The sequence below is a fragment of the Pleurodeles waltl genome, chromosome 6 (assembly GCF_031143425.1).
Source record: "Pleurodeles waltl isolate 20211129_DDA chromosome 6, aPleWal1.hap1.20221129, whole genome shotgun sequence".
Classification (NCBI taxonomy): Eukaryota; Metazoa; Chordata; class Amphibia; order Caudata; family Salamandridae; genus Pleurodeles; species Pleurodeles waltl.
In genome coordinates, this window is record NC_090445.1 from 450027491 (window position 1) to 450046207 (window position 18717).

Below are 18717 nucleotides of genomic sequence, written 5' to 3' on the forward strand. Positions count from 1 at the left end.
GGAAATGTCATTCGGATGTATCAGCCGAAGTTTTTCAGGAGAGGGAGTATTTTCAGCATGTTTCCAGTCCTCAGGGAAGGTGCCAGTGTTGATGGAGCAGTTCATTGTGTTCAGGGGCTCGGGGCGATCAATGCGCTGGCTCCGATATTTATGTGGTGTGGGCAGGGGTCCGTGGGGGCTCTGGAGTGGGTGCAGTTCATGATGCTGACTGTTTCCTCTGTGGTGAGTGTGAACCAGGTGTGGATGGCTGGAAGTGTTGGAATAGCTGGTGTGAGTGACTTTGGTATACACCACACCCTCTGCCCTGAAAGAAAAGAAAAGAAAAAGAAAAAGAAAAAGAAGAAAAAAGTATGCTGCTGCACTAGTTTGGGAAGTAGGTGCAGCCAGTAAGCGGGTCCTCTGGAATATCCCCCAAGTTTTCGGTGCTTCTGGACGGGACAGGTGGGAAGTTCAGCTCTGTCTCTGGTGAGGTACCAGCCCTTTGGCATTTTGTAAGTTTAAGTACAGCCCTTCTTCAGTGTAATAAGGGACATTAGGTATGCCTTTTGACAGCACTGCTATCAAGGAAGGTATGGCTGTATAACCACTGGTAGAGATTTTAATTATTGCATACAGTGACTTAGGCCTGGAGCAGGTCGATGTCAGAGACTGCTCAGAACAAGGTCCAGTAGTACCAGCAGGGAAGAACTGGCATGAACTTTGGGGCCAGTATGGACATCTGGACTGGAAATAGCAAGAACCGCACCAGGAAAAGTCCAACTGGGTGCCCCAGAGGCTCCGGTGCAGCCTGAAGCCAAGGCAGAGGAAGCAGAGACTCTAGAAAGTATGCAACAGGGCTTCCTAGAAGATTGGTTTGCTGTTGGAAATTTGTGGTTCACTAGAAACAATTGCAGAACAGGCTTAGAGTCGGCAGATGCAGAACCCTTAGAGGGACGCTCTTGCAACTTCACCAGATTTTGTGAGGCAAGAATGGGCAGAGTCCAGCTTGGTTTTCTTGTGCATCATTGACTTTGGCTTACTGGAAAACAGTAGCAGCAGGACTTCAATTTGGACAGACCTTATGACTGCGAATGACCAGGTAAACGGGAACAGGGGTCAGACCTCTGTATTGAACCCAACCTGTAATTGTTGGCAATATAGAGCTTCATCTCCAGGTCCCTGATCATCTTCACATGCGTGAGAGCACAGTTATTGCACAAGTGAGTAATGACCACAGCCCTAGCACCACAGACATGCTGTGCGGGACATCTGCTTTCTGCAGTTACCGCACAGCTTGTTTTAATTGGACACATCTTCCCTTTTCCTTCCATTTGTTTGTCTGAAATTAATTCGGAGTTGTCAGAAAAACAAAGTTGGGAGCAGAACTAAAAGATCTTCATCGAAGAGTGTAGAAAGAAAGACAGACATTGCACACCAGGATGGTACTTTATATGTGGCTTCCCTCAATCACTATGGGGTAGTTTTAAGTAAAAAAACAGGCATGCGAAGGGCTCTGCTAGAAAAAAAAAAAAAAAAAAAAAATCTAAATCCAGTCTGGCACATGGATACATTATAAAGGTTAGGAATCTGCAGTTAGAAGTACCCATCTAATGTTCTATTATACTGCTTAGCCACTTGTGGAAGATCATTTGCAGTCCTTTCGAGAACTTACCTGGAGCAGAGCTGCCGTCATGTAGAAGACAACAAAGATGAGGGTAAGGGTGGTGTGACCAGCCTGCATAGAGCTGATTGTGTAGAGGAAAACGAGATGCCCCGGAACCACCAGGAGGAAGAGCACACGTGCTGATCGAGAGTTCACACCTATAGAATTAAGCAAAGCAAAGGTTAGTGACCAAACAAGTGCAGTTGACAACCAGGCTGCTTCACTCATCTGCAAGATACACCAGTTCCTTAAATCCAGTACAGGCCTAGCTCGTATTTCACCCCACATCACACTCCACATGGTCTTCACCTGGCCCATCATCCATTCACCCTTTCCCACTAAGGTTCAATGTAGCCCACTTACAAGAACTGAAGAAGGTGCCACAAGGGGTTGGGCACTTGCGTGGCACTACAACCACTCCTTCCCCTGGCTTCCCCAACATGTGCAGGTATGTGGAGATCCGGCTCGCCTGCACCGCCACCAAGTTACCACCAACACCTGTAACATAGAAGGATAAGTGAATCTATAAAACTTTGCACAAATAAACTAGAGCATCCAGGCAATTGTGGTCTGAAACAGTAAATGAAGATGTTAAAATTCCCAACATTGTTCTGAGAGCTGTGGTGCAAGGTTAATATTATTTAAAAAAACAAAACCAAAAAAAAAAAAAAAAAGAGAATCTCAGGTTTTTACAAGACCCAAGTAGAGGCAGACTGAAATCTCAGCAAGTCACTTTGATGAGAAGATTGAAATTGGCTCTCTCAAATCACAGGCCAGATCCTGTGGAAACCCATTTGGCACATAACTGGTGCATGTGGCCTTCAATCACGTGCAACAGGTGTTTGCTATCAGCAACCAACATCCAAATGCACATGCAGCTTTGAAAGTTAAACAATTGGTCTACCAGACGGTGCAAAGGGCAATCCAAGCTTTTTAGACCACTAGCCACCCACCCAGTATCGGCATGATCTACCCACATACTGGATCTCACTGAAACCTGAAATCCCTACAATATACTAATCTTACTAACAACCTTCAAAGTTTCATGCACCCATTAAATATAGGCAAAATTAACAGTAAACGAACATTTTGGAAAACCCCTTCATTTTTTTCTGTACTTTTCCCCACTTGAGGGATTTACATGCAACTAATATCAAACATGTTAAACTGCACTTCACACAGTTTAATTACATTTATCTTTATTCCGCTTAATGAGCAAGTATGTACGCAAGCAGCCGTATCTTCTCTTCATAATGCCACCAACTGTCACTCTCGAGTCCAGTGTTTCTTTACATTCTCTTATACACCATAGCATTCTACCTAACAATACTATCTATACATAACAAAATGGAAGACAAGTTTAGTACAGCACTGTGACCCTGCATTAAATTTATTAGCAAAGACAGTTTACCCCCTCCCTTGTAACTTTGTCATGCTTTGTTGGATCTGAAGAAGCCAAAAAAGCCAACAGTGGACTAACCATAATAACAGCGTGCCAAATGTCAGATTCATTCAACAGCACAAAAGTTGCTGGCACATGAAAACTTTCATGCCTCTCCGCCCCTTGCTGAATATGCACAAAACCTACCACACCAACAGAAGATGAATATAATGTGGAGTCATTAAAAGGACGGTAAAAGTAAGATCCGCCTGGATGGATCCGCACAAATTTAAACATACTAACGGTGAACTAAAAATGCAAAGCGAATATCAAACCTTGTGTAGGTGTGATCAAACTGCACTAAAGTTACAGGTAAATCTAAACACGTTTTCTGCTGCCTATAGATCTTACGTTTAAGATTATAAAACCTGTGACAGATTTTTGTAATGCTAATTAATTGAAATCTTATTAACGGGTTTACACCAAACCACGCAAAGGCATTTCCTTGGGTAGGTTTAATTTTCAGGTTAAGCTTGCTTCAATCCCATTCCGCATTTTGTTTTCAGGTAGGGCGCTGCAAAGATTCCGATGAAATTTAAAAATGGGAAATGCTACTTTTTTGGCATCCCTATGCTTATGTGAGACAAGGGACATAAGGAAAGCTGCCAGTTTGCTTACACAAATGCAGGTCAACCCACACAAAGCGACTTTGAAATGCTTGGTGGCCTACTGGCACCATTGCTTCCTCTCAGAAATCAATTTGGTAAGGCCTAAGTGAGTAAATTATAGTTTCTAGTTTCACTGGTACACTACTACCAGTTTGGATGTCACATCACAAGCCATTCATAACAAATCAACTTCCTGCACAGACACCCCGACCCATCCACTGCTCACCCTCAAATGTACACTGGCAGATAGACATTCGGGATGAACTGGAGGCATCTCTGTTACAGAGTAATTTAGTGCAATTATGCCAGCTCCCTGAGCACATGCGTACAGAATTGCAATACTGGGCATTCCAGCCACTTCCACCATAACTCACTATATAGTTGGAGGAAGGTGCATGTATGAAATAACTTCCAAGCCGACAGTGCACACTCAGGTAACTAAAGCCTTCTTACCATTTATAACCGGTGTGAAAACTGCCATTCCAGCAAAGTTCGGATCGGAAACAGTTCTGTCCAAGATGAGACCACCGATGCTGCAAAAAAAAAAAAGAGGAGGATTTTAAAATGTCAGACATACTAGAAATAGATTTTACTTCAAGCACCTAGCAAACATCATCGTGGCCAAAAAGAAAGAGAAAGAAAGAGAAAAAAGAAAAAAAAAAAAAAAGCGTGCAGCTCCTGCAACATTCTCGCTCACCTGCTGATTGCCATTGCGATGATCACAGGTTCCCACCCGGAGTACAGCACTTCACGGGTGGCCGGATTACGCTTGGCAATGATAATCCAGAGTGGCAGCAGTGCTACAAAGAAGGCACAGACCAAGGGGTTGACATACATGTTGAGCTCTGAGAAGAAGGAAAACCAGAGTTAGTATGTGATCTGAAGAGGGAAACAGACAAGTTAAAATAATATATAGAACTAGGGGATTAAATCAGTCTGCCATTAATTCTGCAAATCCCAAAAAAACAGATCCCAAGAAAACGGAGTACTCAGTGCAAAAAAAAAAAAAAAAAAAAAAATATATATGATGAACTAGATTGCAACTTTAAGAAACTGTATAAACAGACAATAGTGGGCAGATCAGCCCAGATCATGTGCACTCTACGGATAAGCCAGAACATCAACTCACTCAGTTCCTTGTAGAGTCCCCAGCTGATGCCAGATAACAGGGCTAGGGTGATTAGGTCTCCAAGACTGGCCGCAATGGGTGTGGCCACATTATCTGGATTTATCCCAATCTTCCTGGATCCGATTATGACCCCAACCATGATCATGCCTAGGAGAAAATGGTAGATGAGCAAAAACGTAGGCTCATACAAACACCAGCGAAGGAGCCTAAAGTATAGCCAGATAGTCATACAGAACAGTTCACTTCTGAATGGATTCGCTGAAGAGAAGTTTCTTGCAAGGGTAAGCATTCTCTTTCCTTTATATTGTATCATGCATCAATGACATATCAAGGTACCATTCAGGCGTATGAACCAATGAAGTAAGTCTAGAATCAGCCCCACTAACAGTGGCATAAGCTTAGATTGGGAGAACGGCAGCACACCTTGCATTTTTTCTTGTATGCAATTATCGTTTAGTTGAGTCTGGCGTGCTGGGATCTTACAGCTGAACTTCTGTTTGTGCAGCTCAATTTGTTTTCTACAAGCTTCAGTATCATTCCAGTTCATCCGCCTATCTACCTAGTTCAGCTGCCCAGTTTTTGTTCTTGGCGGTATATTGGTGTTCTCCATTTTCTGTGTTGTGCTGTCATTTCCTCCTTAGGACAAGGACTGTCTGAAGGCAGCCCACACATCTTGCAGTTTGTCTTTTGAGGGAGACTGTTTTTGCATACATTGTACACCATGCTTAGTAGATATTGTTTCAATACTTGCGTGTATACCTCATGAAAGTTTCACTGTCTGCTAGTACAGAGTAAACTCTCCCCAGAGTAAACACCTAACAGGACCACTTTTCTACACAGTCACTGAACCTACATTGAGAAAGTATGTGGATGTCAAGGGTTTGATACAGTTAAAGAGTGCCCGTAGTAGGGCATTAGTTATGTAACAGGGCTTAGGTTGGGGGGGGTTGCCCTTTCATCTGTGGTTCATAGTCAACATGAACTCTGCTACCCATGAAGTGTATGGTATGGGGTAAATGTTGCAAAGAACACAAACTTGCTTTACCTATGGGGGAGATGGGGGGAGGGGGGGAGGGGTTGTATGTATTATAGCAGGAAAATGCTTCATATTATTCTGAGCTATTTTGATTTTACTTTCATAGCTCTAATGGTATACCCGCTTAAAGAGCAATGTGCACAAAAGAAGTTTGGATGCTGTCATCAGTAATGTCATTTGAAAGGTCATAAATGATGTCATAGAACAGGTCATGAGTGATGTAATATGTCACCTCCTACGTAGTGCATGGTGGGGGGGGGGAAAAATCCTTCTTGCAAAGTTTCTATCCCCATAGTTTGTTTGGGTGGGTCACCAACACCAAAACCCTTGCCTACTGCAGTAAATGCAAGATTCTGTGACAAAATACCTGCCTATTGGCTTTAGCACAGTGCACTAACTATCTGCTCTTTACAGATGTTTTTCGTAAGTCAGGCATACTTGCTTTGACAAAACAGATCACATAAAAAACAAGACATAAAAGCTATAGGCTTCATGGAATCACTGAGAAGTTACCATTAGCTTCATACTAGAAGAGGCATACTGAAGGGTTTATAATTAGGCAACAATGATGCATATTGCATACAGTTATAAAAATTATAAATATGTGCAAAAGCAGATTTATATCAAAATCTCCACACCAAAACCCTGGTCTGTGTAAACAATCTGTGGGATCCCATGTAACAAAATACCTATTTGAAGGCTTTAATACAGGGTAATAAAACAATCCACCCTTAAATGCCTACTGACTAACATATGGGGCTATATTAAGCGCATTCTCAGTTTGCGCCATGGTGCACCTTTCAAAAGATGTGCCAGTCACAAAGAGGGAACGTGCGCCCTATTAAGCAGGATGCACTGCCCTCGGGTAGCCGTGGACTCAAGTGAAAAAAAAAAAAAACGGAGCTGCTGCTTTATAGGCTATACAAGACACCTTTTCTAACCCCCAGCCTCTCTCTGCCCCCCCGCCCCCCACACCTACCTCCCATGGTGGTAGGGGAGACTTCCTTTAGGAGGTGCACTGCAAGTGTGCCGCCTTTGTGTGGCTCACTTTCAGTGCGCCTCCTAAAAGCATTTTTACCTCTCATGACAGCGCAGGCGCTACATGTGCAACAGCGCTATCCGTATTGCAGAAGGGGACGCCCAAGCATCTACAGCCCCTTCTATAATGCCAATGTGCCCCAGGGGCACACAAAGTGTGCGCACATGCCTGTTGCGCCGCCAGGGCACAATGTATATTAAGGCCCATGGTTTTCAAAATAAAAATGTCAGGCCTAGTGCCTTTGTTGTAACTTTTCATATTAATCAGGCCTACGGCCTTTAATCAATGGTTTGTCACCGTACCCAACTCAGATCGGCTGTGCTGGCCATAAGCGTTTGCACAAAGAAACCATCAGATGTACCATAACATTACAAATATATAGAAAATAACAGTTAAAACAAAATACTTCGTATGCAAGTCTGGCCTACTGGCTTTGTCATAACATTTCATAAAAACAGACATCTATAGAATCTAGCCGTACTGCTGCTGGCTCAGGCAGTGCGATAAAGTAGTCGCAGCTGCATAGAAGGGAAGCACCTTCACTGGAGAAAATTAGCATCTGCTTATTGAAAACATACTCCTGTCCACCTCCATGTGAGCAGACCCAAACGCCCCTCTGCAGTGCTTCTGAAAGCTATCTTAGGTTGATCACATAAGGTCCTTCAAATAGCTGCACAGTCAAGCAAGATCTAAACAAAGTTACCAAACAAAAACTTTCAAAGGAGAATTGTAATTACTTCCATGACTCGTGTCTTTACCATTTTATTTCATAAGAACATATTTTTCTTTTTCAACTTTATTTTCCATCCAACCAAGACAGGTTCAGCTTCACTAGGTGATGGCCAAGTTTACATTGTTCTCCCACAGGTGTATTTATAGGTCCAATTTATTGCACATCAACACCAAATTAATAAAGTCATAGTTATCAATACAATCAACATTGAAAACTTTCTGGGTCCGCATTTTCCTCATCCATTCTGCTGCACTGTCCAATGCAAGCAACATAAAGCACTTACTCTTGGAGTACCTGGAACATGTAGGCAAAGGTCCCTCCTGCTCGCAGTTTTTGTTTTATTCCAGTTTTTCATCCCTTCATTCAAACACAACCCATACAAAATCTGAGCCCGCAATTTGATGATCAAAAAGCAGTTTACATGTTACACTGGTCTCTCTGAACTACTGTGATTATAGGGACCCAATTAGGGTAAGTGGGCAAACTGAACACAGGACGTAAAGCTTTCATTTGAAAGCTGTCAAAACCCCTTTTGCAGGGCCACGGGGCAAGCAGGAGTAACTTGGCTCAATCTTGGGGGTTAAGGCCTTTTATTCTGAATGTCCAGAGACTGGCCTACTTTAGGTGCTGAGTAACTGGGCCAAGTACGACGTTATTCGGCAATCCACGCCGAGTGATAGAGAGCAGCCCAATGCTCTTCAAGGGGAGGTAGATAGGAGTCCTACACAGGCTTAAGACTTAAAATACATACAGTATCTGGAAAGAGGCGATTGTCTGGTCAAATACCTGTATATATTTTTTTTTTTTTTTTTTTTTTTTTTTTAAATAAACACACGAAGCACAGAGGCAACACTAAATAATATCCAGAGTCTATTTCAGTCGGTGTGCTATTGCAATCTAGGACATTACTCGGAGTATTGCAGGCTCTTTACAGGGAGGCTGTTAATGCCCAATTTTATAGGGAGGCGATACTCAGATGTGGCCTCAAGTGAGTTATGCACACAGCTATGGAACTCTACATGAGTGGGCCAGTACGCACCACTCGAGTGACACTGGTAGAAAGGCCTGTTCACACTGCTGATCAGTATGAAACAAAACGGGTATCCGGGCACCACTGTGCACATGTCACAACTCGCGGTAAGAGCAGTAGCTCTCTAACCACTCTGAGGGTAGGGCATAGCGTGCCCCTCCAAGCCTAACAAGGCCACATTACCATGAGACGGGCCTAGGCCACGGCATACACACATGATCCATGCCCGCCCGTGACCAGGGGTCCCCATTTCCAAAGCAGCTACGCATTCAGGGCAAGGGTGCACATGCATCAACATACCGGGGGCTTTTCAGCCCCAACAGACAGACAAAATAAACATGTTTATTGCTCCCAGCATGGCAAGCAGCATACTCCATTATTTTGGTGCTGCCTAAACACTTGTTGCAGTCTCTTGTACAGGGTACAATTTCCCATTTCACCTTGAGGAAACAGTAACGTGTATTTCTTAAACTCCTAAATTATCATAACACCTTTAAGACGGCCCTCTAAATTCTTGCCAAGGAAACATTTCTGCATTGCTTTCCTTTTTCTCATGTTAAGGGTCTGAGAAGTAAAACTGTGCACGTATTTGATTGACGTTTCTTGCTCGTATTGCTTAACAGGCAATAGTTTTTGACTGTAAACGTACCAAAATAATCTTAATTTACTGCCTGGTTTGGGGGTCTATGTTTAAATTGCTCCACAGCTGAAAGCTCAGACGTCGAGGAGGAACACTCTACCGAGACTGACCAAACTGTTCATCCAGATGCTATTCCCCGCCGAGGCGATTTTTATTTTTATTTTTTTTTAAGCTTTGCGCTAGATACATGCTAGCTAAATTATAGTGGGTGAAAATGTGTTATGTTAATACTGTAGTATTTATGTAGCTTTCTGTGAAAGTTAAAAAATAAAAATAAAAACGCCAAGGTTTTTATAACTCCGTAAAATGTGTATGTAGAAAACGCCAAGTTTTCATTTGACCTCCAAATCACCAACAAGAACATCTGTAGACACGCACCCAATAATCTTTCATCTTTACCTATTGTGCAAGCCATCATTTCAAAACACCCAAATCAACACAGACAGGAAAGGGGTTTCAAGGAGGACAACCGTCAAGGTAAGAACAGTGTGGGAGGCACCCATCACTACTGGTTGAGATATGCAATGTTAAGACACTGAAAACAAGCACGAGCAAAGCCAATAGGTTTGGGTGCTAATCATTTGGCTTTTTCAAGACTTTTCTTTGCCAAGGTTTTAGGAAAACTATTATTGGAGAAGCTGCCAGGACCTCAGAACAAATGTTGGCGACATCCATCAATTGTAGTGCCTTTGCTCTAAGGGATGACACAGTAAGATGGACACAAGGGAAAAGAGCAGACTACACAATAATGAGCAAGGCTAAAGTGGTACAGGCAAATGTGTTCAAAACAATCACAAAGAAACAGAGCTCCGAAAAGGTCCACACCGATGTAAAGGAGTGAAAGAAACGAAAGTAGCAAAAGAAATCGCTCAACAAAAGTTGGAAACAATGATAATTAAAAGACTGGACATGGGAGGGTCTCAACTCTTCAGGGAGAATAAACATACCTTAGCACGAGGGGCCACATATTGGTCAAATACGGAACTTGAAACAGTAACCCAAGATGAATACTTTATCTGTAGTGATTTTTCATCAAAAGGCTTACAAGACACCGGGCAAATGGAATAGAGTTCTTATTGTGGGTTCTCCCATGTAGAACAAGGGTACAAATGCTCCCAACTCAGTAGTTTTCAATGTTGGGTCTGTTGCTCCCCTCTAACAAATGAAGCAGATTTTCAGAGAACTCCAGCAGTATGAGAGTCTGGACAGGGAATCTGGTACAATATCACATTCTAGAACTACCTCCTTCCCTCTCTTTATCCTCCCAAGACCTAAAAAAAAAAAAAAAAAAAAAAAAAAAAAAAACACAAACAATTCTACAATTTTGCTTCCTTATATCTAATCTCAAAATATAGTGTATCAGACAAAGAAGACAAACTTGATATCGAAGATATCCCTTTAAAATATTTGACTTACCTACAGTTGTACACGTACAAAACACACACAGGTTTTTTTTTTTTTAATCTTACTTTATCTAATCAGATGACTCCCCGACCCCATCCCACTCAATCAGAACAATTAGCTTCTGCAATAGCAATTAGGTCATTTGGGGTGGATGGAGCAACCAAGTTCCTAACTGTTTCTCAAGTAAAGGGGAGAGGGCAAGGAATGAGACAAGTGATGATGCAATGCACAGTACATTGGATGCAGCTCTGCCATTTGCAACATGGTAATGGAGATGGATGTTGATGCGCTCTGCCCAAATGCGCATAGATTCACATCTATCACTTTACAAGTCTCCCATCCAATTCTACAACCTTCAAGTTCGCTCTAAAATGCAGAAGACCACTAAACTTACCCAGGATAAGGGATGCGATGAAGGCAGTGGCTACACTGCTGGCACACAGTAGAACTGCATGGCCAACATCGAAGTTGCCGTCAGGGATCCATCCAAATATCACTGCAGCAAGGGACGCCAGGAACCCCACCACAGTCGCCTGGACCTGAAACAGTAACAGAAGGGCATGAGAACACAATCAGCATGAGGCGGAGGTTGGACAACGGCTAGTCAATCAGATCACACAAACTACAATCCACCTATGTCCAAGGGCAAGAGCACAGATGGTGAGCTCCAGATAGAGAATGTGCAATACACAAGGCTTAAACATGAAAAAGAACACGTGCATCACATAATTCAATCCCCTCTATGCCCCCCCAAAAAAGCATCTATCATTCTCAAAATGGCAGGAATTGTCTGTGAGCAATTAGCTAAAGCTCTCACTTTAAAATGGGGGTACCTGCGACTTCTATCCAGATTGGAGCACAACAGTTATAGTCCATTAGATAGCTCAATGCGCACACTGAATACTCTAACTTACATATGCCTCCAAATTACAGATAAGCACTACAGAATACAGGGAAATGTAGCAAACATAACTCGATACATGGCGAGCAGGGCACCTTTGTTATGCACATAATGATCCCCCTCAACCCAGAATCCTCTGGCCTCTCACCTGTATCAGTGCCATGTTGCCAGTTATCATGGCCAATTGCTCCTTCGCAGTGTCCATCTGACCAATGTTAGCCTATGAGGAGAAATTAAAGTGTCAAACATTCCAAAACTCAGTCATACGTTACTGCAGCGGACTTAAAAACCATTGTACAGAACAGTGCATGTGCAAGATCCTTGAAAAAGGACAAACTCCATTCCTATCCCTCCTTAAGAGGCAGGGGTGCTGAATAGAATTTAGCACACAAAAGTGCCAGAGATGAGTTATAGTTTGGGCCATGCCCGAAGACCCTTAACATACTGGCTCATGTCACTCATTTCATGAACACACCTATTTGGCTTTCGATGTGCTCAAGAAAGCACTACGTCTTGCAGATGTATGTGGTGATGCAGAGAAGTCTGCAGGCAGTCGGTCGCCCTTAAGACCATTGCAGGCTCTGGTCATCTAACTGCTGAACACTTCCACACTTAAAATTCAAGCCTGACGGATTGGCTATGCCAATGTTTGTTGAGTCAAGAAGCAAACAGTTTAAAAAACCTGCTGTAGAGTAAACAATTGCTTTCGGAATGAAATGCGTCTAACATATATCATTTATTGTGTGATGCTTCACTGTACTTCTCATTCTGAAACAATTCCAAAAGCGTAATAAGCCAAACAGCGTGGGGTGAGAAAACTAGACCCCGACAAAGCATACTATGTATATATTAAAGAACTGGTACCAAACAGTATTTAAAAAAAAAAAAAAAACGCAGCATAGTAAAGCTAGACCTAAATATCTCCAGCATGGCAAGATGTGAGATTTTTTTTTTTTTTAATTGGTAGGACAGCAGGAAAGAAAAGAAATAGCCACAAAAACCATAGTCAATTACTAAGGGCAGAAGCAGTATTAGAGACGGGTAAGTTCACCCGTCAAAGAAGTGGAAGGACCTGCTGCAGTATCGGGTTTATACACCATTTGATGCTGGGGATTAGACATGCTAGCTCTCCCATTCTGGGACATGGGGGGCAGAGGCACAGAAAGATTGGTTCATTTGCCCAAAAAGAAACAATGTGCTCACATGGAGAAGCAAAGGTTAGAAGTTAGTTGCCAGGCCCCCTCCTTGCAGGTGCAATGGAGCTCCATAGTATGCTCTCCATACATATAGAATGGCTGCTTTAAACAGCAGCCGTTTTGTTTATATGCATTAATCCTTTCCACATTAAGATTAATATATTCTCTAGTGTGTGCTGGGATATCACAACATGATATTAGTAAATACAAACCGGACTTCTTTGCGTGTAAAGTTTTGAATGTAACTGACAACTTTATACATCAGAGTCTCATAGCCTGTAACATGGCTAGAACATGTGTACCAGTCACCGGAAGGTTAAAAGGCACTCATTTACAACTAGCTGTTGTAGAGAACAGTATCTGGGCAGGTTCTCTCTTCAGTTCCATCACTGCATGTATTCTAAAACTAAATCCAAGTGACTTTGAATCCCCGATTGCTGGATTTGGGGGCATTTTTAAGATGAACGTTCTACATCACATGACCCAGGGTTTTCACACTATGTGGGCAAGCCAATGGACACTCTAGCCCACGGTTTGGCACTGGCTCAGTCCTGGATTTTAGTGGACTGCAGGTATCCAGACCATTACCCATCTTTCCCCTACCTAGTGTAAATATATAATCGAAGACACCGAGGCCAGCGAAAGTCATCTCTACATGGTGTCTGCGGCCTCCTTTTAAAAGTATTTTATTTCATTCACTGTGGTGCTCAACAACTTTTTTGCTTATAGAACATCTCCTTGCACTTAACTTGGTAGTACAGGGACCTAAATATATGCAGTTTTAAGGCATCTTTTAAACTGACCAACATTCATGTTCCAAAAATTGACTTGTGCTTATTTCCGCTCTCGAGACTGTACACTGTATGAAATTCAGACTCTAAACCTGAGTGCCCATTTAAAACGAATCGGGGGATCTCAGACCAATCACTTGACCTCTTACATCCCTGCATACTCTAGGAGTACCAAGAAGGGACTGCGTTCAGTGCGCACGTTACAGAATACACTCAATCACATGTAGTCTTCTAGGCTGTATTGTTGCTCCATTTAGGCACTCATTTATAGTGCACATCACATGCTGACTAGTCTGTTGCTGTTCCAGGGAGGCGTTTTCCATACACCAAGATTAGGTTTAGATGTTATTCGTCTTAATAAACGTCAGAGTAATAAAATCTAATGTGATAAATTCAAAACACAACTGTTAAAAAGCGAACCAGTCTGAATTGTAATGATTTACATCCATTGTAATTGTCCACATGTGCACCATTCGTCTTGCAAAGTTCTTTCAATAGGTTAGTTCGTGTTTTGGCCACGCCAGGCCATGGAGAGGTTCTGGCTCCGCTCTCCCCAGAAGTGATGCTGGTTTAATAGCTAGATGTGGCCAATAGGTCCAAAAAGATAATGGGCGAAACGACAGCATCCCGGCCAGAGGTAAAAGTCTGCCTACTGATTCTATTCTACACACGCTTGAACAGCTATTAAAACGTCTTTGCATCAACCAATGACACCTGAAATAGGAGTTCACAAAACTACCAACAGCAGAAATAAGTGCCAGGAAAATGCAGTACTAAAAATAGGGACTTGGAGAGGTCCCTTTTAAGGGTGTTCCGATTTGTTTTTATACTTTCTACAGTTCAACTCCAGATTTAAAAAAAAAAAAAAAAAGTCTCCGGGCTACTTCCCAAGTGATAATCATCTGTCGCACACAGATTGCCAAAACTAGCTTAACTCCAGAGAAGCAACCTGACCTAGGAGACGACGTGACCTGGAAACCCAAACAGACGTCAGCAGGTTTTTAATCAGAGCCCGGAGGTGGAGAAAAGCGCAGGGAAGCACTCCACTCTAAATAGAGAGCGAAGGGGAACCGCGATACGGAGTGCAATTTAGTAAAGGGTAGAATAGGGGGGCGTGGAGAAGCAGCGGGTGCTGAAAGGGTTAAGGGATAAACTGCACCCATTTGAACGCCACTCACTCACTGCCTCCTGCTGGTGTGGCCCCGAACGACATAAGCAGACGTGGATAGCTTGCAAGCAAGCTGTACTGCCTCCTCCGGGTGAGTGCGGGGGGCTCGTTATGCCCACTGTACTCCTTCCCCAGACGAGAGCAGACCCTGAATCCATTGATATGCCCCAGGAAGGGTGCAGACTAACATTGTGCGGGTGGGGCCTGCTGGGGCCAGAGCCGGTTGTACTTCAACATTACGCAACCCTGCTGCAGGCCCAGGTCGAGTCGTGGTGCCCGCACAGCCCCCCCCCCCCCCCCCCCCCTTAACCACTTGGGGGCCCCGGCTCCCACCCCGCAAGTCTCCACCTTTCCCTGAGCAGGTTTTCCAGGGACAGACATGAACATGGTGTGGACACGAGTAGAATGCCACCCCGCCCTCTCCAGGAGGGGAGGCGCTATGGACTTGCACAAGTTGTGCTGTCTGACGTGTGCAGTAACAGCTGCCACCTGGCATACCAGCTCAGGCCTTTCAATCAGTAACTCGAGCGACAGATAAGGGCACTACGACCCGAGTACCCACCTCAGGGAGGCATCTACGCCACCCCCTCGTACTCAGTAGTCTGAAATCCTTCAATCACCTACCCCTTTAGAAACACTTTACCCCTCGCAAACCATTCACTCCATTAATTCCTTCACCACCGACCCCCCTCTAAAAACAATTAGTCTTGTGCCCCAAGAGTCCTAGGCTGTGGCCTCCCATGGTTTTCACTCCCACCTCTTGCCACCACCGCCGCCGCCGCCCCCCACCCTTCAAATACTTCCAACCCCACCTGCCACCCTTTGAATCTCTCTCAGCCCCAGGCATCCACCCTCTTTCCCACTAGACGCTCACCATTTTCAGATTGGCAGGAAAGCGCTGCAAAACTAGAAATAACACTCTATTCGCAGTTTGGCTATATTACTGGCACCGACACAAAAGTCTTGATACAGTTGTGCCAGATAAGGACGTCCTGTACCTAGAAACAATCGGCAACTTGCAGTGAAAGTCAGCAGGATAAACATAGAGGTCATCTTGCCATGCTGGTCAACTCCACAACATGATGGGAGCCAGACAGACTTGGATAATGTCATTCGGTTATAGGTGAAAAGAGCTGTCAAGGTGGTCAGCTCTACATGCCAAATGTTCTTGTGCCCAGCATGAGAGGCAAGTGCCCCTACCACAATGCATCCAGCCAAACCTGTTTTAAGTCATAGCAGACACTGCCCCAAGTAACTTTCGCCAGCATATGCCGCACACAGACGTCAGGAGGCAATCACAGCCTTACAACCTGTGCTCACTGCGATCCGGCAAAAAGTATAATTTGTCAGCCAAACAAACAATACTTTCACGGGTGAGGATTTTCTAAGTGTGTCATCGTGCCAAAGAACTATCAAAGTACAACCCGATCAAACTTTTTGCCATGGACAAAACACAGCTCAGCCCTTAGGCTCTTAAGTGCAATGTCTGCACCTCTTGGAGGACGGTACTTTGACTGCACCATTAGGGGCATTAAAATGAGGGTGCGCACAGACTTGCGAGGGGACCACTGTTTCAGGAAGCTTTCTAGTGTATGGTGGACTGGACCAGACACTGGTTTGAAGGATGCCAGGTTACCAGGGACTGGAGATCATGTTTAAGATCTTCCAATACCTCCTTGAAAGCAGCGGGTGTATAATGACCCTTGTGATAAACATTGGTATGGCTCTCAAGTTAAAATGCTCGAGACTCTTGCACAGTATCCTAAGTGTTTGATTTTAGTGCTCTGAACTGGTGCAAGCTCACAAGAGCTTTGGTGATCAGGGATTACGGCACTGGAATCCTGCTGGCGACCAGACCCTAGGAGGCGTCAGAAAATCAAGCTCTGGGTTGCTGGCGACTCTCGAAAGGGCAAGGAATAAAGGACCACAGACAGGGTTAAGTTAGTCTGTTACAATTTCCTCCCAGAAAGGTCATTCACTGGCATTTTTAGGAATGCTTTCATGCTTATGCTTTGGTGTCATTCTAGAAGGTATTTTTTGCCAGTGAGCCCGATCTTACATTTCGGAAGGTACTGCCTTTGGTATGGACGGATCATTAGGCAGTCTTTTTTAAACAGTTGCAAGTTGTATTAAGCTAAGCAGGTCACTGAAAACAAGATCTCTGGCGCAAAACAGATACATGTAAGCTAGAAGGCGTCTTATTGAAAGATACTCCTCTAATAGATAGTGCAGGAGATACCGCAGCAGAGAATTCTTACAGCTGGATTGATGCGGCATCCACCCAGTGGGAAAAAAAGAAATACAAAAAATAAGTAAAGTTACTGGAAACGCCCCACCACTCCTTGGTATTCCAGGAAGTTTGTGAAACTGAAACAACTGTGCTTTGGAGCATAAAGGACGGAAAGAGAATGAATGTGAAGCCGGACTGTCTTACAAAGCGGTCTGCCATGAGCATAACGCTGCAATCAAAGGAAGAGACAAAATACTATGCTGAGAAGATAAATTGTGCAGAAAAATTCACAGCAGAATTATTTAAAACTATTACTTATCTTTCTAGTGCGGACCAAAACAAAAGTTTTTACCCCCGAGCAAGCTTTTTGTGATGAAATGATGAAATAGAGTTTTTTTTTTTTTTTCTAGCCAAAACGGTCAGTGCTTTAGAGTCATTTTCGGCTGGATTACCCGTATCTAGTCCCAGTGTCTCTACTTGTCCAAGGTCTGATGAGTCTTATACAGGGAGTGCAGAATTATTAGGCAAATGAGTATTTTGACCACATCATCCTGTTTATGCATGTTGTCTTACTCCAAGCTGTATAGGCTCGAAAGCCTACTACCAATTAAGCATATTAGGTGATGTGCATCTCTGTAATGAGAAGGGGTGTGGTCTAATGACATCAACACCCTATATCAGGTGTGCATAATTATTAGGCAACTTAACAAAAAACAAATATATACCCATTTCAATTATTTATTATTACCAGTGAAACCAATATAACATCTCAACATTCACAAATATACATTTCTGACATTCAAAAACAAAAGAAAAAAACAAATCAGTGACCAATATAGCCACCTTTCTTTGCAAGGACACTCAAAAGCCTGCCATCCATGGATTCTGTCAGTGTTTTGATCTGTTCACCATCAACATTGCGTGCAGCAGCAACCACAGCCTCCCAGACACTGTTCAGAGAGGTGTACTGTTTTCCCTCCTTGTAAATCTCACATTTGATGATGGACCACAGGTTCTCAATGGGGTTCAGATCAGGTGAACAAGGAGGCCATGTCATTAGATTTCCTTCTTTTATACCCTTTCTTGCCAGCCACGCTGTGGAGTACTTGGACGCGTGTGATGGAGCATTGTCCTGCATGAAAATCATGTTTTTCTTGAAGGATGCAGACTTTTTCCTGTACCACTGCTTGAAGAAGGTGTCTTCCAGGAACTGGCAGTAGGACTGGGAGTTGAGCTTGACTCCATCCTCAACCCGAAAAGGCCCCACAAGCTCATCTTTGATGATACCAGCCCAAACCAGTACTCCACCTCCACCTTGCTGGCGTCTGAGTCGGACTGGAGCTCTCTGCCCTTTACCAATCCAGCCACGGGCCCATCCATCTGGCCCATCAAGACTCACTCTCATTTCATCAGTCCATAAAACCTTAGAAAAATCAGTCTTGAGATATTTCTTGGCCCAGTCTTGACGTTTCAGCTTGTGTGTCTTGTTCAGTGGTGGTCGTCTTTCAGCCTTTCTTACCTTGGCCATGTCTCTGAGTATTGCACACCTTGTGCTTTTGGGCACTCCAGTGATGTTGCAGCTCTGAAATATGGCCAAACTGGTGGCAAGTGGCATCGTGGCAGCTGCACGCTTGACTTTTCTCAGTTCATGGGCAGTTATTTTGCGCCTTGGTTTTTCCACACGCTTCTTGCGACCCTGTTGACTATTTTGAATGAAACGCTTGATTGT

General features: G+C 43.7%; 1 protein-coding gene across 2 annotated transcripts in view; it reads right to left on the reverse strand.

The window, feature by feature from the left end:
• SLC41A1 (solute carrier family 41 member 1) overlaps positions 1–18717 on the reverse strand; it is a 61474-nt gene that overhangs the window by 8776 nt on the left and 33981 nt on the right. For both annotated transcript variants that reach the window (XM_069238570.1, XM_069238569.1), the window contains exons 4-10: positions 11752–11823; positions 11097–11241; positions 4821–4967; positions 4389–4536; positions 4145–4224; positions 2006–2140; positions 1652–1800 (exon numbers count right to left, since the gene is read on the reverse strand). In XM_069238570.1, coding sequence (XP_069094671.1) covers positions 1652–1800; positions 2006–2140; positions 4145–4224; positions 4389–4536; positions 4821–4967; positions 11097–11241; positions 11752–11823 — 876 coding nt within the window. The remainder of the gene's footprint in view (positions 1–1651; positions 1801–2005; positions 2141–4144; positions 4225–4388; positions 4537–4820; positions 4968–11096; positions 11242–11751; positions 11824–18717) is intronic.